Consider the following 24,291-nt stretch of genomic DNA (forward strand, 5'->3'; position numbering starts at 1 on the left):
TGATTTGAACTGAGGAAAGACGGGAGGAAAGAGACGCCAACACCTGACGCATCAGTTAACGGGGCTACCGGCTAAACTCGGCTGCAAAGCTGCCAGAGTTAGTAATTCTGCATCAGAAGAAGCCACACGCAGTAAATCTGGATGTAAACAATGACTGAAAATTATGACTATGAATTTATGAATCACAGACCTCACGATACAATCCCACGACTCTTTGCATTGACTATGCATCCAAACAGACTTCTGTATAGAAATTATAGGCAGTGCTCTACACAAAAACCATTGGTATTAGTTGTGCTTTCTTTTTCTCAGCTTCCTCCATCTTGTTACAGTCTTGTGACGATACCGTCGGCTCCCCTTGCCGAATAACCTTAAAATGGATCCATAAACGATGGCATCCATTATTACTTCTGTAAGCAGAGTGCTGCTGTGTGATGTCTATGTTCTTCTGTGCATGCGCGTCGCTTTGGAGTTGTAAGTCGTTCACACAGAAGTCTGATTGTGGTTGGATTTAATCAGTAGTAGTAGCAAAAAAAAACAAATAAAATCAGAGTTCAGCAAAAAAATTTGAATTGAGCTCGGTGAATGTAGCCTTAGAAGCTTATTAATCTTTTTTCCCCACAGTATTTCTGCACTCTCACACCCCAACTCACTTCCCTCCCTTAAAAGTTTCCCTTAAAACTTCTCTCTTAAGTTTTGCCATTCAACTCAAATGGCAAAACTTGAAAACTTAATCAGAGGAGAGGGGAAGGGCGGGTTGAAGAGAACAGAGATTTCATTGGATTAGACACCCAATGTCGTTCACGAAAACCAATCATAAAACATATTTGTAATAAACATTTTTGGCAGTCATTGCCTGGTACAGCAGATAGCCGGTCCAAGCATTGCTCTCATCATTGTTCTGTCACATGACCGAAGTTTTCTGGGGCTCAAAGTCACAAACTGATGTTTGGAGAATCTCCACATGACTGGCAAGAAATATTGGCAACCACTCCATCAGGTTTTTCAGGTTTTCCATAATGAATGCATGACAGCTTTCATAAAACAGTGTAAACAAGCTCTTGTCATCAGTTAACCTGTGGGTGGATTCAGGTGGAAGCTTTCTCTGACAGAGGTTAGTCTTATGTTTCTATTTTCTGAAGACAGAAACATACATATATTTTTTACATTTACAGCAACTGCTTATATTAAACTTTTCCTTTCTATATCACAAAACCTTGAGGTAGTTCCAGCACAAAATGATTTATGCTCCTGGCAGATTTAGGCTTAAATTAACATTGTTTCTACCAACATATTTCTTCTGACAGGTGGTAAAGTTAATGTTTTGGAGCAGTCCAGTAAGAACCTTGACATGGGGTCTGATGGGGAAACCTAAAGATGAAGTTGATGTGTGTGTGTGTGTGTATGAATTATTTGGGGCTTAACTGTGTTTACTATAATAACTAGTCAGACCATTAATCCAGAGCTGTTTCTGGCGACTAGTTTACCTGTTCTGATATCGGTAGTTTCCTGTTTGCTGGTCCATTCCACTTTCAGTGATGTTGACATGAAAAGATTAGAATTGGAGGCAGATTGGCTTGTTTTTCTGCTGCTTTCATGGTAAAAAATACCTCAGCTTAAACCTGATCTTGATGTGGTTACATCAGATCAGATAAAGAAAACATTAACTCAGAGGAAATAAACTCAGTTATAACTCAAGTGTGTTTAGAAGTGACGTTCATAAGGAGCAGATCCGACACATACGCATTGTTTTTTTGTTCCAATTTAAGCCTAATGATGTCTGGTGGTAAAAGGTGTAGTTAGAATAGAAGTTGATGAATTGATTCTCTGTTTTGAGTCGCAAACCAATAATATTCATATACTGTATGATAGTTCCACGTGACAGCCACGTGATAGCTCTTTACTTCCTTGTTCCACAAGCGTGTCCTCTCATCAATCCGCCATATTGTGCGCTTAAACTTTGTCCACTGCTACACTCATTTAACTCAGAGTAACTCTGATTGTATGAGGAAATGGCTCTAACACTTCTTCTATCGATGCTTTCTGCCCTCATGGTTGCTCCTGTTGGTATGGGACATTTTCTTTTGATCCTGCGTGAGATAGTGAGATTTAACAATATTTCCGTTGTGTAACTTTTTGCTGAATCATACCTACGTATGACATTAATCGAAAATGATGACAAAAATGGTTAGAACAGTACACCAGTCGCCAGCACGTTTTTTCAGCTGTTGAACATGTTACGACATGTTCTTTGTTAACATGTCGTAACATGTTTTTCTGTTGGAGACATGCTGCTGGGCGCAGCGGCATGCTGGTGTGTTTTAGAATCATGGTAGAAAATCGGCAAAAGGAAAAGAACTCTACACGTTTTTTTTCCCCCAATCAAACAGTGATTCAAGTAATGCTAATGTTGGCTATATGATAACTAGCTAATCCATACCAATATATTATGTTGAGGTTGTTAAGAATACGCTATTCATTTTGCTGTTATCCATTTCCAGAGGTGGGTAGTATTGGTTACATTTACTTAAGTAACTTTTTGGGGAAAAAAGTACTTATAGGAGTAGTTTTACCGTACTGTACTTTTACAAGTAATTAGTTATGAACTCAACTAATATTGAGTTATGGATTAACTCGTAACATTGAGTAATATGAACTACTGCTACTCTTACCTGAGTAGATGGCAATTTCTTTTCTAATCCAGGATCCATCTTTGTTTTTCATCTGAATCAGGTTAACTGATATAACCTGGATGTCAGTTGCAAAAATCCAGTTCATTACAGTTAAAATGAATTACTTTTTTTTCAGATTTCTGAATTCTTTGCTAAACTCTGACCTCTACTATGTGTTGCCTCCTGTCTTGCAGATCAGAGAAACATAACTGCCAAACCTGGAGAAAACGTCACTCTGCCGTGTGGCGCTGCTGAGAACCAACAAGTTCTGGTTGTAAACTGGAGCAGAACTGACCTGGGGTCAGACTATGTTCTTCTGTACAGGGATGAGCAGTTTGATCCAGAACAACAGTCTGCATCCTTTACGAACAGAGTTAACCTGAAGGCTGTGGATCGTGGAGACCCGTCCTTGATTCTGAGCAACGTGACGACCAGCGATGCAGGAACGTACGAGTGCCGGGTTGCTTATGAAGATGGCAATGAGAAGAGAAGAACTCTAACTCTAATCAGCACCATTAACCTGAAAGGGGAACCAAGTGAGTCTGTTTTTGGCCTATAGAGGAACAGCTTCAGTTATTAAAGCTGGAAACTAACGATCAGGCCTGAAATCTTGACTACAGAGTCACATAAAGACGGTTAAAAAGTCGGCCTTCTATCTTCCTAAAACCATGAATATAGATGACATCACCCAGTTCTAACGTCCTTCCACAGGCCCCCTGTAGCTCAGAGAATAAACTTGAAAATGCTGTTAGTTTATAAATGGTCTGCTCAGCATTCCCAGAAATAGAATCAAATATAGAGAAGCAACATTAGCCTTCTGTGTTCCACAAATCTGGAAAAAACTCAGAGAAAACTGCAAAACAGCCGAAACACTGTGGTCCTTTAAATCAAGAATAAATCCCCAACTCTTTATAGAGTTGCCTTTGACTTATACTAACTGGAACATTGATCAATGAATTTGATGTATAACTGCTTGATTATTTTGGTTATGACACTAGATAAAATACTAAATACACCAATGGCTTCTGTTCTACAGGGAACAAGGATGGAGGACAGAATGAAGAAGCAAAGGCGGATGGAGGGAACAAGATCTGGCAAATAGTTGGTTGGGTTGTTGTTGTTGCTGCTGCTGCTGCTGGTGTTGCTGCTGTTGTTGTTGCTGTTTGTAAGCGCCATAGAAGGCAGAGATCTTTACGTCCGGATGCTAACCCACCTGCAGAAGAACTTGAGCATATTACATCTGAACTATGAAGATGTAAGCATGCATTGTTTCAACAAACACACATGAAGGTTAAAACTGACATCTACCTGATTATATTTCCTGTTTCATAGAATCTTACAGTCCATACTGAACTAAAACTAGCATTAAATAAACCTTAAACATGCTCAGTTTGTGTGAAACATTGCATTTAAAGAAAAATTATTTTATTTGTTATTCATTATTAGCTAACATCTCTTAAGATTCTTGTATCAATAGGTCCGTCTGTACATCACAACATTTTATAAGCAAGTCATTGTTTTTGTAAACTTCAGAAGAATCTTATTATAGGTTAAAGAATGTTTTGACATTGTGTTTTTGTGAAGTTGTGTACTCGATAATGGCCATTAAATTAGCCACAGAAGTTTAAAACTTGGTTTATTTTTGTTTGAGGAAACATGTTAATACACAAATATTTAACCATATCTTCTTAATTTGGTTTATTAATTAGCTCTTATAGGTAATCATTTATTATTTTTTTCTACTTTACAAGTGTTTACGTTTTATGACTAGTTTGACGTAGCATTTCTGTGCATCAGTTGTGTGGTAGTTAATGGACTTTAAGATAATGGCAGGAGCTAGAAAAATGTTCATTGTTGTTTTTGTATGAGGATACATGCTAAAACACAAGTATTTTACCATATCTTATTATTTATTTAATATTTATGGTTAATGAATTAGTTATTATAAGTGATCCTTTATTACTTTTGTTATCTGTAGAAGCGTTTTTTTTAGTTTTATGAATAGCTGGACATAACATTTCTGTGCATCAGTTGACTACTGGATAACGGCTGTTGCGCTAGCAGAAGGAGCTAGAAACCTGTCCATTATCATCTCAGTGTGTAGAAACATGGGGAAACACAGTTATTTAGCAGCTTATTATTATTTATAATTAGCTCTTTCCTCCACTTTGTGATACTGAACAGCATGTATTGCTGTGTTTATGTCTGATTGGCTTAAACAGCTGACAGGAGAAACTGAAAATCACTGGTGGCTGTTCCTCCCCTATTTTCAGCAGTGTAAAGTTAAGCTAAAGGAGTTCAGAACAACTGTACTGTAGGACCACAGCACTAAGATTGTAAAACACACAGCACCACCAATGAAGTGCAGAGACTACATTTGCTCTAAGAGCTCCTGTGCATGCTGTCTGTGTGCACGGCCATCTTGTTTTCAGGTAGGAACCATGGAAACCCTTCAGATCTTCAGAACTCTATTTACTCAGTGTTACCAGAACTAAGCAAAGTGAGGCAGTATTTATTTAGTCTTTATTATCCTTGGCTCTGACACCAACTAATTGAACAACTGAAATGTGCACAAGTATTGGTTCCTTTAACTGAAAAAGGTTTGCCTGATCAATATTAATTGTCAGATTCACATTTTAGCATTATTTCTTTTTCTGCAGTTTGTCAAAGCTGGTTTTACTTTAATGCTTTTACTTGGATGCAAAATGTTGCTTTTTTCATGAATGGTCTTAAATAAACAGGCCTATCATGAGCAGTTCATTTTGCTTCTTTTATCCATTTTGCTCTCTTCTAAACGATGCATTTGCCTGATACATTTCCATCCATCCATTTTCCAACACCTTGTCTCTAGAGGGGTGTGATGGAAAAATTACAATAAGGTGACATCTGCTAGTCATGTTATATGAATGATTGTGAACTCTCACCTAAAGAACTATTTGGGTTACATGTAGAAGGTTGGAAGTTGTTTTCTACAGCTGCATCAGAACCAGACTGTCTCTCCCCTTGTTGTCAATTCTATCTTTGGTATAAAACTCATGTGTTTCTCTGCCTGGCAGAGCTTTTCATCCAAACCTGCTTCATTACTGATTGTCCTACAAGCTCTCTGTATTGTGCACAATATATGAATAAACCTGATTGAGTGATTTCACCTGAACAGTGCTTGGAAATAGTATTTTTTCCACGACAGGGGTCAGGAGGGCTGCTGGTGTCTATCTCCAGTGAACGTTTCGGGCGAGAGGCGGGGTACAACCTGGACAGGTTGCCAGTCTGTCGCCGGGCAACACAGAGACAGACAGAACACACAACCATTCACACACACACACACTCACACCTAGGGAGAATTTAGAGAGACCAATTAACCTCACAGCCATGTTTTTGGACTGTGGGAGGAAGCCGGAGTTGTGATACATTTATTCTATTAAAATACAATATTAATCAAAAGTGTTCACTGAACTACCTCATTGAGCTGATTATTCACATACGTAATTTACTATGAAAATTTTCAATTTTTAACATTTTTTAAAATAATGAAATGTGCATTTACTTACCAACTAAAGTTCACAAGAAAATAATGAAAAAAAGATGCATGAATAAATAATTGCAAGGGAGAAATTATTCAAAGATGCTAATTATGCTACACAACGAAAGTGAAAAAACAGAAATAAAACTGTTAAGAAAACATATTTTGACTTAAAATATTTGTACGGTTAGAGAAAGAAAAAAAAAACAATTTTTATGGTACTTTTAATACTTAAAAAGATATTCTAAACTGACCTTGAAAATATATTTAAAATTTTTTGGGGGGGGCAGCATGCTGATTGGTCGTGACAAGAAGTAACACTGTGTCAGTCTATTTACTGCTGGGATGAAAACACCTGCAAGACGGAAGGTAGAACGTGAAAGTTGGTGCTGGTGCTCAAATGTTTTGTTGATTTTAGAACCTTCTGTTAGAAATGTTACAGACAGACATGCAAAACACACACTTACACACGCCAACATAATCATAATCGACTTTTATGAGCTTTACATCATGTCATGATGTTATTACATCATCAAGCATCAATGTTGTTTTGATTTTTTCATCCATGTTTGAGAAATCCCTCAGTCTCCCCTGGCAACCATTCAGTTGGGTGAACCTAGCCCTGCCTTCAAGAAGGAGCTTTGTCCTCCAAGGTGGGTCTAGATCTGCCTAGGATATCTCTTTTGTCTGGTAAAAAACACAAGCCATTTTTTCTTCCATTAGCACTACACTCACACATTTATCTAGATTGTATTTACCCAGAATGCCCTACAGCCTGCTTCCTGGTTTTGGAGCGGTCTACAGTCTGCACTGTGCCAGAGTCCGCATTCACACCTCCCTATTTTCTAAGCAAACGAACTGGAGCTGATTAAAGCAGATTAAGCAGTTGATGAAATATGCTTGGTTATCTTATTTCATCAGCTCCCAACAACTTTTCATCCACATTTAGACATCAATAGAAGCCTTTATGTGAGCGGCTTTTCACCTTTCAAACTGCCCGTTGGTATTTTTTCTCCAAACCGAACCAGATGTCTACACTTTCTTTAAACCAAATTTGCTGCTGAACACATATGGGCTGAACACAGGTGCCTTGCAGAGCAAATACCTAGAGCGTGCCCGAGCACATGGGGAACGTATCAGTGAGTTTGTAAATGTGTATGAGTGAGCTTTGTCCTCGCGATGTCCCGGCCCTTCACAGTTCACCGCCTCATTCCGGCTAATTTCCATCCTGAGGAGCCAGAGCAGAGCCTTGATTATGCTCTATAGCAAACTGAAAAGCAGCCCCTCATTTACACTTCAGTGTCTCTGCAGAGAATCATTATCTCCATGTGTAGCACCGCAGCAAAGGTCACACTGATTTCTTTGGTCGTACGCACGGGCGGCGCGCTCAAAGTGGGTCACGGAGATCCGTCTTTTCCACATGTTCGCACTGGACACCTCTTGTTGAGCGTAAGGTGAGAAGCTGTTATTCTGACATGTAATAACAGAACGCCTGGCTTGCTTCCTCTACTGTAAGTGAATATGGCTAGGGAAATCAAAGCTCAAACCAATGTTTATTTTATTTTATATTTCAGGTTGGCATTGGTGAGAAAATGGCTGTGTGCCATTTATGCATCAGAGTGGAAAGCTGCATTGCTTGCACTCCATTTGTCCCAGTGCATCAGGTGCCAGGTACACAAGATGACCTCCTCACACACACTGGCAGACCATGAAGAGAAAAGAAATATCACATTGTCTGTTTGGAGTCAAATATCAAAATTTATAACATTTTAAATAAAAAAGTTGGGTTGGGTCTTACACAGTGGACTGGAGACTCGTCCATTACATCTTCGTAGATTTTCTGTTAAAAATTTTAACGCAATAAATTGTGTTTTTTTTTTTTTTACATACAAAATCCCAAGGAGGAACCTTTGAATTGTGTTTCAGGTATGTCCGTAAATTTGTAGCACAAGTGACATCCGTAAACAACAACTAACTCTGTCTGCACTATTGTGGTCGATTCAAATTTCAGCAGAGTCCGGGCTTTCTCACTTGGACTGTCTCAAGTAGAATTTTTAGCGGACCAATCCGCAAACACAAGGAGAATTTGTGAACGATGGCATTATTTGAGCTATTTTAGAATTGCGGTCTGACTGTAGTTTTAGAAATGGCAACGGAGGAAGTGAATGAAGCCGTTCAGTTCGTGTCGGCTACGATTCCAAATACTGAATTAACGATAACAGCCATCTTGTTCGGATTAGGAGTTTTCTGTTCATAGTGGAGGATGGTTGTTTACAGCGCAGGCAACTTTGTTTTACACGTTGCTTTTCAGACAGTGTGACATCAATATGGTTATGTTGATCACATTAGCTCTGGGTTTTTTTTTTATTTGCCAAAGCACACAGATCATGGCACTTTGTAAATGAAGCAGGTTTAATACGAGGTAACACATTTCAACTGTCAATGCAAATACTGTCTTTGGCTGAAATTAATTGTTTTTTTCTTCAAGTAAGGAAAAATGTTATAAAATCATAGTATGTGTCAACTAGATTTATTTAATAATGAAAAAAAAACAACACAAAACTTACAAAAGAGACTGAATACATTTTCATCTGTGGAATGCTGACATTTGTGGAAAAAGACGTTAAAAAAACAAAACAAAACGGTTTTTAACCCAATGACAAGAAAAATAGATAAAAAAGCAGATTGCTGGTATTTTCACCAGTTCATTGTGGAAATTCAATGCAATTGTTAACTTAAATTCTACTAAAATGTATTTTGTGATTATATCTACATAAAAAAAGAACTGTTGGTACTCCAGCATTGTTAGCCATGTCATTAAGAGTAATTTTTTAATGTCCAAAGAATTGCAAAACCCATACACAAATTCATCAGCTTTATAAAAGGGTGCAGCTAAACGCCAGGCTGGCTTTCAAAAGATCTGCAAATCCAAAGTTAAGGCAAAAGGAGTTCAAATGTTTCTTGGCCTTTATATATTGCATTTTAGGAACTCTTTAAATCATGCCCAAGTGTCACAGATTTTTCTTAATCCAGCCTCTAAAGAGATATTTGAAGAGCTTGAGGGTGACATCTGACCGGTTGGAGTGCAGTTCAATCAGCGACTTCCTCTCCACATTAATCTTGGCTAATGTTAGAGGGCCCGCTAATAAAACATGGATAATGTGGCTCAGTGGGCACACTAAATCTCAGTTCTTGGCTTCATTAATAAGAAATGATTCTAATAAAAAAGATAATGTTCATGCAGTGAAAATAAGATTTTAATGAGGAATTGTAAATGTTTGGAGAAAGATCACGGACTAGACTTCAGGCGGACAAACCAAATGAGTTTTTTTTTAAATTATTTTTGTTTTTAAGTTCTGGTTGAAGCGAAACAGTTATGCAGATGCTTGCTTTTCATATGCTTCCAGGGCTTTTTATTTGTTTGCTTGAATAAATCAGAAGTATTTCCTCCTCATCTCCCTTTTATATGTAATCAAGCTAGGCCTAAATTATACCATTTCAAGGACCTTTTAACATACCTTCCAGACACTTACTGAGGATCTGCATTTGTAATTACTCTCTCCTCTCGCTGTGCTCCACTGATTTGCAGAGTAGCAATAAACAAATGTCTCGTGGTGCATTCAAAGCGAAATCACAAGGGAATTGTTCCCTTGCATCTTCTGATGCTATGGCTGTTTAATAATCAAGATCCCAATGTGTCAAACCAAACATTGGCACTACTATTTTTTGTGGGGTTTTTTCCCCTCAGAAAGAATGTGATAAAAATTATTCGACTGAAGAGGTTTGCCATGGAAAAGTGTCACTGAACCCTAATTTGGTCACTTGGTTTCATTTACTGCATTAGCTTTTACAATGAGCAAAATTCATTAAGTGTTAGTCAAGCTAGAATGAGGCGGCTTTTTGAAATAGATGTATTAAAACACATCACTTGTATGACCTTTTTTGAGTCGTACAAGTGATGTGATCAACAGCCAGATGTTACTACTGACGAAAATGACAGGAAATATTAGAAGGATGATGGGGTTTTTTGTGTGTGTGTTTTTTTGCAGCTGGCTCCACAAGATCACACAGTTCATAAAAAGTTATAGAAGCCACAGCTCTTCTGTAAAGTCCCAGACTGCAATTTTCTCAAAACATTTGTAACCGCTACTAAGTATAACGGGCTTGTTGCTCCAACACTGGCACCATGGCTGAATTATGAACATAACTGTTTACATCTGTCTCTCCAATGAGCTTTAATAACGTATCGTATGAACAAGCCTATTCACGTGTGATTTTAACGTATTTTCTTATTTAACAGACACCACAATTGCCCAATTTATTTATTTATTTTTTGGCATTAGCAGAGTACAGACAAAGATTTGTGCCAATGGAAACACAGCTGTTGTTAAGTTATGTCTTAGGGAATTATATTATTAACAGACATATCAAAAAAAAAAAAGTAGGCCGGATTTTAATTTCGTTTTGATTAATTAATTGAATAGATTTCAACGGGGTAAAAATGTTAACACAATCTTTATTATTATTATTATTATTATTATTACAAAAGGTCAATCTTTAATATTATTTGTGTGTTTCTGGGTTAACAATAACATGTGCCACAACACAGCAACTGCAGACAAGTTCTACGCGATGCATCACACGGCGGAGGAGCTTGCAGAGATCCGGACAAAGTTCCAGGAGGCCCTGGAGAGCGAGAGCGTGGAGGATGTGATCAGCTCCAGCTCGCCTCTCCTGATTCTCTCGGAGTCCTCCTCGTCCAGTGATGCAGAGTGTGAGCAGCCTGTGAAGAAGAAAAGGGTAAGTCTTGTCATTTTAAAAATCACGTCTATTTTTCCTCTTAATATAGATAATGTCAGCCACCCAGCAGACCCAGGGTAGCCCATCAGCCACCCAGCAGACCCAGGGTAGCCCATCAGCCACCCAGCAGACCCAGGGGAGCCCATCAGCCACCCAGCAGACCCAGGGGAGCCCACCATCCTCCCATGGGAGCCCATCAACCTCCCAGCAGACACCATCCGCTGCACAATCTGAAACGAAAAGAAGGAAAAGTAGCCTATTCAACCTACCTAAATGTAGTCCCCTACTTTACTTTAAACTGCGCAGACGCAGTTTAAAGCACACAGCTCTCAAAAGAGTTTTGCGCCCAAGAGCGCCTAAGAAGTAGTGCTGTTTTTTGTTTTTATTCTCTTTTACAGCGTGCTGTGTGTGTGTGTTTTTTTATTGTAAATAAATGTTTTGTCGTTTAAGAAATGTCTCCCTTACATTATATTTACCTGAGTGTGCACGTTGTTCACTCAACATCAGGTCTCGCTGTCTCTGAAACTGGACCTGTTGGTAAGTAATTGATAAGGTGATAGTGATGGGAAAAGTGCTTGCCACTTGGAAGTACCGGGAAAAGGCCCAAAATGGCAGGCCCTTGGGGCCTGCCCAATGGTGATTAATACCCATTTGGCAAGCCCCGTGTACTCAAATACCCAGGTGGCAACCCCCCCATTGTCATAAACACCCATTTGACAAGCCCATGTTCACAAAGGGAGCCCTACCAGGGGCACGAGACTCTGGGCCGTGCGTACTGGTGGGTGTAGTCCGTGTAGGGGTGCTTAAGTGTTGGTCCCCCAAGTGGCAACACCCCCATTGTCATAAACACCCATTTGGCTTAAGTCTGGGTCCCCAGGTTCGAACAGTGCTTAAGTGTGGGTCCCCCAAGTGTATGTCCCTAAAATTTATGTCCAGTTGTCTTCGTTTTTGGGGGGGGAACTAGTGGTCTTTATTGACAGTTACCAGACAGGAAATGGGCAGAGAGAGAAGGGGGGAAAGTATGCAGCATCAACATCAAGGTTGGGATTCGAGCCCAGGACGGCCACATCGAGTACTATGGTTCATATTGTCCCTTGTTTACGTTTGGTCTCGCTGCCCTTCTCCAGTTCGGTTTATGCAAGCTCAATGTGGATTGTAATGCTGAGGTGAAATCTTCATCTGTAACCCTTCTGTATGTAAACTTCTGATTTTGATCTCAGTCATAAATAAGCCTCTTGACATGTTCTTCTTCTCTCGTTATTGTGACATTTCGCCAGTAGAAATAATTTTGGTCATTCTAACTGATAGAGACGTTTGATCTGATTTTACTTCGTAAAACAAGAAAAAAAGGTGTGTCCATTTATCCGGTGTATGTAAACTTCTGGATTCAACTGTAAGAGGGTGCGAGAGAAAAAATATGTTTTTGGTTTCAAAAAAAGAAGATAAACCCCAGCTTGGCGTCATAAAAAAATGACTTTGCTGAACAGCCTTTAATTTCCCGTCTTTCTTCCCTATCATTTAAAAATAAAGAACATTCAGTTACACTGAGCTTGATTGCTTCCCACAGCTGGTTGCTGTTGAACTCTAAGTTGTGATGCCGATAAGCTGGGCTAACCGCTGGGTGAAATGTTGTTCACTGATTACTTCGTGGAGTCTAAGTGTAGCTCCTTAAAGGCTGCATCATCCTCCTCCCCTCCCTGAAAAAACCCACTAATCAGTCTGAAGAGGGAAGGAAAATTAATTCAAGATTTGCTTCCTACATCCTCCAAACAGATGTAAATGCTACAGGTTTCCATAGGAGCACAGTTCCTTTCTGTGACAGCATCTGTCTGGAAAAAAAAAAAGAGCCGCATTCCCAGAGTCTCCCCTTCCCTAATTTATCATATGAAGTTACATTCAGACGTCGGGTCACTGATCATAACCCGCGGCGATTACACCAAGGCACAGGAACGTGCGGATGTCTTCTGTGACCCTGTATAAATCATATCCTGTGGCATATTTAAGGTATTATCACGCCATAATGAAATATTCAAATGCAGCCGGCCTGCGCGCCCGCAGCACGGTGGAGCAGGTAAGTCTGCGATGATGACTTAACGGCCTGGGAGGAATAAATGGAATTCATGGGAAATTAATCAGAGTCGCCGGGATTCTCGGCATGACGGATGGGAATGGAAAGTGGGTCAGAACCACAGGTTGGTTGGCTGCACAACTGGGCCGAAACACAATGCTGCAGGGGCACTGGAGGTGCTATCGCTAAAACGCCAACGTGGTTTTTAGCATCGTCAAATCCCACAGCTATACCTTAACCTAAGTAGTTATGGTATGAACAATCACTGACAATGCCTGCTTTTGTTGTCAAAAAAATGTAAATATTAAGTCTGAATGTGATTTGCCTGCGGAGCGGGACGTAGAGAATAGAAGAGCTTGAAGGAATAAGTGGTTTCACCAGGACAGATCTCTTAAGTGGTTCATGAATTTAACATGAAAGAACTCCGTTTGAACGTGGACTCCCTGAGAGTTTGGACTTTAAAAAGAGCTCATTCATATTTTAATCACACCAGAGGTCAAAGTAATCACTGTAGGGTCGAAAGGTGATACTGGTGAATATTCAGTCGGTGGGTGAAGTGACCCCTGACCCCGCGTACTTACAGTGCTTCCAATCATATCGTTGCACACTGATGCCGAAACCTTAACTTCTCAGTGAGTTTCTTCAACAACTACCTGAAGACTTTTAGATATGCGAGTATCTGAAGGTAAATAAGAAATAAAAGGACCAACAACACATGATTATGCATTGGCAATGCTTCTCTTCCTAGCAGCAGCAGTTGAACTGAGGTTTAGACCAAATAATTCCCAGCAAACATACAAAAAAATGAAGAAGAAGCCCAAGATACAGTATTTCGGACAGTAAACTATTGGATCTTCACAGACACTTCAGGCGTTTAACAGCTATAAAGATCCATCACTCACCTTTGCCTGCTTTAATATGTTTTCACACAGTTGGTTTGATTTTGGACCATATTTGCAACAGCTGAAGTTCCCACAACCTGTTCCCTCCCCTCACTGCTGACTCTGCACCGATAACCACTCAAGGAAGCGTCACAAAAACCTTGAGAGATGAGTGCAACTTCCTTCTTTGCAAAATGTAATAAAAATAAAATAAAATTGGAGTAGAATCCAATTTTAACAGTAGTAGGCTATCTCTTATCTTTGGTTAAAGGCTTAGAGGCACCTCTTCCACTAACATTAGGCTCTTGGTTGTATTTATCCAGAATGCCTTGCATTATATTTTGCTTCCAGTTTTTGGAGCGGTGTCTGGTCCATCTGACGTTCACATATGCATTTCAACCAGGGCAAGTTTTACTACGACTAATCCGAGACCAAAGGTTTTGGGTGGACCAGAGTTTACTTCTTTTGGTCCGCATCAGAGTTCGGTTGTGCGTTCACACCTCCCCAGACCAACCCGACTTTCTAGAGAAATGAATTAGAGTTCGATTAAAGCGGACTAAACATGTGCTAAGGAAAATGATTATTTAATGCTAAAAATACACTTAATCTTACGACATGTGTAAAGGGATAGCCAACACTTTAGTTGGAACAGTTTTCTGTGGAGCATGGGGGAAGCAGGGCCTTTTCTTCCCTATTGACACAACAGAGCAATAAATTTGCATTCCAATGGGAGTGGGGGCTACGCAGGTGTCTGTGAAATCTCATCTTAGGACGTTTGGCGCCAGGGATCTTCCGTATCAGGCAGCGATGGGCACGAAGTGGTCCGCCCTCTTACTTAGATAAAAAAAACAGACACCTTTGCCATGATGAGGGGACTGTCCAAGTTTTCTGAGTCCCTACGGAGTTTCTAATAGGTCAAAGAACGGAACGCCTTGACTGCATATATTAAATAGGGAAACACCTTTTTCATTTAAAAAGTACAGGTCAGCAAGCAAACGGAGAGTTTTTTCATCTTTTCTCCACGTGGGCGCCTTTGTCTGTCTCTGTGTTCGTCTGTCTTCCCCTTGTGTGTCTTTATTTTTATGAGAAAATGCATATCTCTGTTCCTCTGCAGCTTTGTTGTCGATTGCTTTGTATGAGATTAAACTCTGTGATCTGTGACGTCAACACGCTTTGTTGTTGTTTCGTTTTAGCAGCACGCGATCGCTGCACGTCGCCAACGGAGAGCGTCACTCGTCAATCCCGGGCAAGATTAAAGAGGAAAAGAGCCAAACGTTTTGTCCAAAGCTAGCATTAAATGATCCTCTTTTTTAATACATGGCTGGTGTGATCGCTTGTGTTTTGTCATGCCGCTTGTCTCTTTCTCCTGCAGCCGCTTGCCCTCATCCAGCCGATGGAACGACGTAACGCGTGCGTTTGAAATGTCTAGAACGCAGACGTGCACACGCGAGCTAGCGACGCTACACAAGAAGAGAGAGACGCGACGAAAACAACAGAGCAATTTTGGTGCCCTCATTTTATCATCGAGCTCATTTTTATTTATTCTGCCAAGCGACAAATCAAACCATATTTTAATAAAAGTTACATACTGCAACTTTAAACTGTGATTTTATGTCTGGTGTGTAGCTTGAAAGAGCTCAATTTGGGCTTAATGGTTAGATTATTTCTGTATTGTACAACAAAGCATTCCTTAAGGTGAAATTGTTCCCTACTGAAAAGATTTTTTTCATCTTACTATACTATTTAAAAAATAAAAAAATTCAAATAAAGATGAAGCTAAACGCTTGGTCCCATGTTACCGAGCCCCTTCAATAAAATGGACGGACATTGATCTTCCTGGTACGGACGAAAAAGGGTCGGACTAATCTTCTTTCACGCCCCACCAACCGCACTGATTAATCAGGGATTAAATATGCACTAGGATGCCAAGAACATTTTAGGAGTTTGCTTTTCTCAGAGCCACTGAGCATCTCCAGACAACAATTTAGTGCTTAAGCTCCCCTGGCCATGCTGGTTGGGAAAATTACAGAGCTGGGTAGCTGAGAGCTGAAACATTAAACTGGAGGAGTCCTCAGTGTGTCTCCATGGCAGTCGGAAACTTAGAAATGCGTCTGAGTCCAAATGGTTCAAAATGGTGTTCAACAAGCGGGGCTAAAATAATTCTAATGAGATATGGCCTAAAGCTGTTTTCACAGAAAGGAAATCCAATTTTTGACGTTAAACAGTGCTGGGAAAGGAGATATATTGGTCATTTTAAATTTTATTTGTTAAACAAATTCCTCTGTAGTTTCACATTATATTTCTGTACAACCCTCCTCATACTGGTTTTATAGTTTCGTAAATCTAAATATTCACTCTTCAACGTCTTTGTAAACATGTTGCTTGTGGGGTTTTATCTAAATAACTACTTGTTGTGATCTTCTCAAATTATAATCTAATAACCAAGAGCTTAAAACTGCAGTAAGTAGGTTTTACAAAAGCATGTTTCTTACATACTTTTTAAAACTGGTCTCTATGTCGTGAGAGTATGAGACAGATAACATCTCGAATTAGAGTTTGATTAAAGTAGACTAAACACGGCTGGTGTAAATGCACCCTTACTTTATGATTTTGTCACATGGGTGCTCTGGTTTCACTTTCCTTGCAGGTTATTTAGGTTTACTAGTTTGCTATTTTCTACATATTTCTCTGTTTGTTATTGTTTAAAATGTATTGCCATATTAATTCCTTTCTTTTTGTTTAGTTCCATTGGTTAGTCTTCATTCGACTCACTTGCGTTTTGACAAGCGGCGGTGTATACCGCTCCTGTTCAAAAACAACCAATTAGAGTCAGGAGGAGGGTCTTAGTGCTTCAACTATTGTTGAACAACCAACATATTATGGCATTTTCTCCCAACTTTTGCTGTCGCCATTTTGCGGATTAGTGTACGCGCCACCAGGAGGAGAATGGAGTACCGTCATTTACTGAAAGTTGTGATAAACTGCTTGTGTTGGGTGAGGAAAAAAACCTATTTCACATCAGTTCAAAATGGTAATAAATAGATTAATAAGCACAAAAATATATGATGCATCAATAATTTCAGTATGTTTTAGTTTAATAAACGCACATTATAGTTTTCCTCATGAATTACCAATTATTTTTATATAATATATTTTCATAGGTAATGAAATTGTTCTATTACTGTCAGTTTTCATTTGATTCTAGTTAACTGTAAGCAGATGTTATTTTTTTTGTCAGATTTTCTTTTAGAAAACCCCCCCCGAAACTTTCCCCATGAAGCATCGTCTTGTTTTGGTCTGAAATTTTAAGGCTTAATGTACAACAGAGGTTTGTAGTTGTAAGGTATCAAAACGTGAATCCGGACCATTGGTAGTCACGGCTACATCTGCTGTTATTCTTTTTTTACAGATCTGACCCTGTAGTCTTTCAGCATCAGCTGGAGTCGACTGACTTTGGCCTCAGTGAAGTAACGAGCCGCCTGAAATAAAGGTAAGGACCTGCTGCCCCAGGACAGTTTGACCCGTCCACTTCAATCTCTCAGCCTGACGCTTTGCGGCACTGGTAGGCGTGTTCTGCATTTGTGTGTCTGTTTGCGTTAGGGTTTCTTTATGCCTTTTACACACTTGTGGGCAGGTGTGTGTGTGTGTGTGTAACTTTAGTGCAGGTGATGGAGAGTCCACTCCAACAGAAAGGCAGAGAGAAATGCATCACTTTAAAGTAAATGTATTTAGAGTGGGCAGACAGAGGAAGGGAAGGTTTTTCAGAGCCTTGAGGGAATAGTAGGTGGACAAATGCACACAGAATCACCACACAGCAACCTTTAGCTCATGAAAAGATGATAATGAATCAGAGATAAGATGGATGTGAGTGAGAGCCACTTCCCTTCGTCCAGCAGCTGGTCTCCAACGGGAAGCGTTTCCCTCCCAGACACAAAGAGCAAGACCTATGAAGACGTGCTAGAAGCAGCCACTAGCTAGCTGTTGTTTACGTCGCGAGCCTCACTTCCTTCAGAACACAGCAGCTCCCAAGAGGAGCGCGAGCAAGCTGAGTGAAGCTGAGCATTCTGGGAGAGTTTTTTTTTTTTTTTTTCATTCTGGGAGAGTTTTTTTTTTTTTTTTTTTCATTCTGGGAGAATTTTTCTTTTTTTTTTTCATTCTGGGAAAGTTTTTTTTTTCTTTTCATTCTGGGAGAGTTTTTTTTTTTTTTCATTCTGGGAGACTTTTTTTTTCTCATTCTGGGAGAGCTGCTGAATTTCAGCAACAGAAACGTGAATAAACAGAAAATCGATGGGGCTTCGTGGTGTGAAGGTTGCCGGTTGCCGGGCAGTTTTCCCAATTACTGCCGACTTCGCTCGTCGTCGGTGGCGCGTGTCAACTCCGAACAAAGTCGCCTGACATTTCCCTCTGATGTTCCCTGGTCTCAGGTTGGGTTTCATTAAATGTGAGCAGGTAAAATATGAACTTTTTTATTATTACTGGACCACAGGAGGACATGCTCTGACTCAAACTTAACACCTTTGCTTTGTTTCATACCTGCGTGTTGGCGGTACTGAATAAAATCCTTTTGAAGCAAATATGATAATCAGAGAAATGGAAACACTCAGGATGCTATCGCTATTTCACTACTGCTTATAATTCAGTTTCTTTCCTCAAGCTGTTGTCCTCCCTCCATTTGTTACAGTATTATTGCTTAAATGAATGCTGGAGTTTTTTAATCAGGCCAGTCCTTTTTTCCAGACAAACTAAAGAGATTCATAAGTAATGCAGAAAAAAAATGTTATTTGAGAGTCCTTCTGCATGGTTTTAAAATGTCATGTGTTAATTAGTGGTGGCACTCTATCAATTTTTTAATCGAGTTAATTTTCGATGCACTTTTGCAATTTTCTGAAAGATTTTAGAAGGATGGAGTGATTTTAGTGACATTTTGTGTTCCATGGACTTGGATTTAATTAACTGAAAACTGATTAAAAGCACCACTACACAACCTGACTGATTGGACAGAGTCTAACAGTCTACAACTGCACAAAATAAATCAAAGATGCAGAGAGAAAATTTAATTCATGTGAATTTGAGATAAAACTCAAAGTTTCCACAGTGATCCAGGAGCTGAGTGGGGAGATCATCAGCCTATGTAGACTCTCAATATGCAAATGATTGCACTTATGTTTTTCTTTTGGACATACTGTGGCTGCGTTTTGCAGTAAAAAAATGTTTTTTGGACTATAGGGAAAAGGCTTTTCTACCTTGGCTCCCAGAGTTAGCTGTGGCTGTAAGCTGTTTACTACTAGCTGCTGGGGGAGTGGCTCTGCCTCACCCCATAGTGAACGAATCCTTGCAGCTGTGCAGCGCCGCCATTCCCCTGCTGGGGTCTCTGAGTAGCTGCCTCTCAGACTGCCAGGATCTCATCGTTCTCTCAGTCTCTGATACTCTTTGTCAGTTGCTAATAAGAATGATCGATCCGCCATCGTCATCATGACAATCCTCACTGCTCCCAGACTGCGGCTGCAGGTTTCCCCTCTTCGTTTTCCAGCTCAAAACAGAGCGCCACTGCATGATGCGTGTTCATTCTTCAGGTAATCCTTTATATACAGAACAGAAACCACTAAGCTAAAAACAAATTACGAAGTGGATGCCACCGATCGCTCCGATATACAAACTTTGCATTAATTTCGCGATCTCACTGCTTTTGCCGCTGCTCCGTTCCGCTTCTCTTTCACAATAAGTTGAGCAACTTTACTTCGTTTCTTAACAACAAAATACAGCCCATACTTATTTATTGAAGAATTGAGATTTCCAAAAACAAAGGAGTCTAATGTTGCGTTTCGTTTTTTACGTTTGGAAGCTCATTCCCTTTCACATAAATATGGTTTACTTATTTTAGCATAACTCAGGTTTTACTTGGCCTATTAACACAATCTAAAAACTGGTGTGTAGTTTATAATGTGCACTTTAAGCACAAGTTGAAAGTGAAACTGGGGGAGGCGGAGTCTTGCTGCTACACCGTCACAAACCAGACATGTTAAAAAGACGGTATAAGCCTATGGACCCCTATGGTTTACCGTATCAATACTCGCAGATGAAAAATCTATACCTTCCGAGGGTGGGAAAAAAAATCGATAAATATCGTAGAATCTATATAATGATACAGCCCTACAAACTGTGTTGCTTCTGGATTTCTTGGAGACACTTTTGGAATTTTATTTCGGTTTTGAAATTTGTTTTCATATATGGCATTTTAGATGCCTTTAAAATATTTTTTGAAGGATTTCCACTCTAGTAATGTCAGGTAAATTTAGCAATTTGAGTTCAAGGGAAGTACATTTGTCACGAGAGGCCACCGGTAAATGAGGAAGAGCAGATCGATGACCAGATAAGTCTTAAGAACCTTTTTGAACAGTAACTATGACCAACAAAATGCGCGAGAGTTCACAACCCAGACTGAACTTAAATACAAGCGGGGAGGTAATCAAAAAACCAAAAACAGCTGATAATAAAGTAATAATGAACACACAAAGGTGGAGGAAATTAACTGGAAAGCTTAGCTCAAAAACTAAGATCATGACAATATTTTCTAATGACACTTAAAAGTGTCAAACTTAAATTATTAAGAAATCAAGAAAAGCTGTTATATGTGAAGGCTGGTATTAATGCCACAAATTAAAAAAAGGGGAAAGGATACATGGATATGTAATATTTCTATGGCAAACATTAAAAGATAATAATAATAGTAATGGAAATATGACAATCTTTATGGTCTCTCTAACAGATACAATCTTACCCTAAGGATGCATTCCTCTAAACTTTAAGTACTTTCAACTTGAAGAATTACCTGTTTTTCGTGAAGTGCACTGAGATAGCATTTGATGTGAGTTGGAACTGTATTAATGAACTGAATTGTGCATTGGTTTAATATCTGCCTGTTCTCCACTCAATTTCACTCACCTGTTATCTTGTCCATTTCATCGCCCTCCAGCCTTCCAGTCTCTGCCAGATTAATAACAGCTCCTGCCAGTAGATGTCCAGGGTTTTCTTCTTCGTTTGATCTCCTCATTATGACCACGTTTCAGTGCCCTCGTCTGACTTGTGCCAGGCTTCTGATCTCTGGACATCAATCTTGTTTCTGTGCCCCCACCTTACACAGTTTTACCTTACCCTTGGATAAATCATCTGATCTCTGCCTATTTGTGTGTGACCTCAGGCTACCTTCTGTTATATCCTCTCGATTCCGAATTCATTGTTGACCGAATTTTTTTTGTGTTTGAATGAAACCGAGCCTGACAGAGACTCAGTTTCCACATAACCCACCTTGGTTTGTTCAAAAAGCTGCCAGTAACTGTACAGTGTGAGGAGTAACTAACTGGACATGGTCAAATCCCTTTCGGTCCTGAAAAGGTTAGTGGCTTTCATTCTGAGTCTTTTCAGATTCAGTGGTTTTTGGTGACATTTCAAAAGTTTGCGAGGCAATTGGAACAATTAGCTACTGTTTTTACCAGGCTACTCTTTAGCAGTAGCCCGGTAAAATCCAACACTTTCTTCTACGCTTTGCTTCATATATGGTCTGAACTCTCGGCTATTGAAAAACGACTGCTTCATGGAGGCTTAGACTCTGTTGATGTTTTAAATGTTACCCAATCGCTAATGTTTGTCCCTGACGTGCGTAATGTGCCAATTCGATGCTATGAAGCTTACCAGAAATTGCCTGCGTTGCAAACAACTACCCTCCACTGCGAAAGGGAGAAATACCAAGTCAAACGAGATGGCTGTTAATTCAATATTTAGAAAGGTGGCCAACACAGACTGCACAAATTTGTTCACAACTTCTCATTTTCTTTGCCGATTGACCCAGTAGAAATTCTACCAGAGGAACCCAAATGAATGTGAGAAAGCCCAGACTGCGGTATGAAGCGAGATTTGAATCGAGTGGAATTGCATAGGAAGGCAACGGCCAGAAAACCTGTTCTGTCCTTTTGCTGAAATTCCAGTGTGTCCATCAGTTTTATATTTAAAATAAGTATTTTACGACATAGCTGAAGTTTCAGGTTCTTTGCATGGTCCATTAAAATTCAGTTGAATTGAACATTGGCAGTTGGCAACTTTATGACGAGGAACTGTGGAAACTTTCCATGGGCAGAACAAGCTTTCTGATTTAAATGTGCCTATGTGAGTGTGCGATATCACAGTAAAGGAGCCATTTATAAGCGCAGACAAAAAGCACGCAGTATGGCGTCATCCATTACACTTGAATACATACAAAATAATTGAAAGGAATTGTTTAATAAACTGATCGGCAAATGTTTGTTGTTTGATCATTTGCTAACTTTGCTAGTCTTAAAGTGCCTATAGCAGCAGCAGATGTCGGGAGATGGCTCCAGTGTTTCTATCTGTAATGCAAATGACAGTTCAAGTACTTGCTAAAATACTGCAAATGGCACATTTGCTTGAAATTGTCCCGAAGTACATCTCTTGAACTGCTCCCAGCTGAGAAAAATGCCTCTGTTTCTGGCCTAATTTCACATGGAGTACACTGCAAATGGGCCCATTTCTGTTCAGCCCCGATAGTCCCTGCTTCCTCAAGTGTTCTTGTGCCACAGCACAGCAGCCTTTCAATGGCAGTATGGAGTCTTTAAAGAGTCAGTGGAGGACGCCCATCAAGGCTAACTACTTGTTTTGTTATGGTTGTTCCTCCCCCCCTCCGCTTCTAACAATGCAATCAAAGCTGAAATTGTATCGCTTTGTGTCGGGAGTGGGTTTCCTTTCAACTGGCCTTGTGAACAAAAGACACTATCAAGGAAACAATGAGCTGTGGAAGAAAATAATTTTTCCTCATCGCCTTCTTGTTTTCAGTAGATGTTCAGCTCGGTATCAGTTTTAATATGAGGTTTATGAATTGCCAGTATCGTCAGCATCCGAATCCATTAACGAACAAAGATGTGAAAGCAAATCCAGATTGCTGAGATTTTATCCAAATTACCGAGTCGGTGACACGTATATTTCCAGAGTTTCGACAACAAAACAAACTGATATGCACAGTTTCTACTTCAAAGCCATAACTGATGTTATACAAAACACTCTGTGTTTTGTATGTTGAAATACTTAATAAGAAATGTTTATCTGAGTCATGGTAATAAGACATGTGCATGAACACTAATTTGAAGATTCTTAATTGAAAAAGCATGTAATTTCAATAAAAACGCTGCTTACGAAATCAAAAACTACATGACAAATGTGCTACAACATCTAGCATAATCTACTTCACACTAATCAGTAGAACTGAGCATAAACCAGATGAGAAATGACTCAAAAATACTGCCTGCCAATTTATTTCAAACATGACGAATTGTCTTCTAGTGAAAACAATCAATCAATCAAATGGTGACAGCACAGTGCGTTTGGCCATCTGGACATAGCAAAAGCGATTAAACAGTCAAACAAGCACTTGGCTGAGGAAGAGAGAGGTGTTGGGTGAAAAAGTTTGATTTGTTAAATTTCATAAATTGCTGAGCAGCAGTGATCACTCAATACAACCAACTTTAAAGAGTCAGCCACTGTCAACTAAGAATTGGAGTTTAAATTTATGACCCAAACCTGAGCCCGATCCTAAATTTCAGCCAGTTCAGGCCAAAATTATTTGCTTTATAGTCGGGTCAGGTTTCTGTGTCTCATTTAACAAGTCCGTAATACGTGCAGCACAGAGAAGACCAAACGAGAATGCACAAGATGAAGCTGTTAAGCTACTTATTATAATCTAAATCAGGGGTGCTCACACTTTCTCAGCCTGCGAGCTACTTATAAAATGACCAAGTCAAAATGATCTATCTACAAAAATATAAATTTATTTATTTAATATATTGAGGATCATTTACATGTACAATATATGTTTATGTACCTTGTGTAACAGCACGAGTCAATACTGCATAACACAACACAAACTGTAAATTTTTTACTTTATTCCTTTACTTGAGTTTCCTCTGATGATTTGCACTGAATGGAATCAGCTAAGGTTGCACAGTCCGAACAATAGCTGCCAACAGCCATCCTCAAGCACATTTCCAAATGATCATCAGTCATGGTGGAACGGTATTTTTGATTTAATGATTTTCATGTGGGAAAAGGCTGACTCACATAAACAAGTGGAGCCGAAAACTGCAGTCAAGAAGGAAGCACATTTCCTCATGTTGGGGTAAGTTCATCATGTTGAGAAAGTTCCAGAACTGTCCATGAGCTCTGGACTTCAGCTCAATATCAGCTCGTAGTGTCAAAATTTCATCTTCGACTCCAGAAGAGTTCAGGTGAAACAGTGTTGAGATTTTGGATGGGAGTGAATTAACCTCAACATCTTCTCCAAAAGAA

General features: G+C 39.6%; 1 protein-coding gene across 2 annotated transcripts; it reads left to right on the forward strand.

The window, feature by feature from the left end:
- Positions 1-1,066: 1,066 nt before the first annotated feature.
- On the forward strand, positions 1,067-5,766 carry LOC111610772. 2 transcript variants are annotated; one of them, XR_002753775.1, is made up of 3 exons: positions 1,067-1,114; positions 2,867-3,208; positions 3,709-5,766. XR_002753775.1 is itself a non-coding variant. In XM_023345632.1 (3 exons), exons 1-3 carry the CDS (start codon positions 2,013-2,015, stop codon positions 3,921-3,923), a joined length of 612 nt encoding a protein of 203 aa, XP_023201400.1. In that variant the 5' UTR covers positions 1,956-2,012; the 3' UTR covers positions 3,924-5,766. The 2 variants fall into 2 exon arrangements, 1 of the variants encoding a protein (XP_023201400.1); XM_023345632.1 differs by lacking the exon at positions 1,067-1,114 and adding an exon at positions 1,956-2,067.
- The last annotated feature ends 18,525 nt before the right edge of the window (positions 5,767-24,291 follow it).

Source organism: Xiphophorus maculatus, chromosome 2 (assembly GCF_002775205.1).
Source record: "Xiphophorus maculatus strain JP 163 A chromosome 2, X_maculatus-5.0-male, whole genome shotgun sequence".
Lineage (NCBI taxonomy): Eukaryota > Metazoa > Chordata > Actinopteri > Cyprinodontiformes > Poeciliidae > Xiphophorus > Xiphophorus maculatus.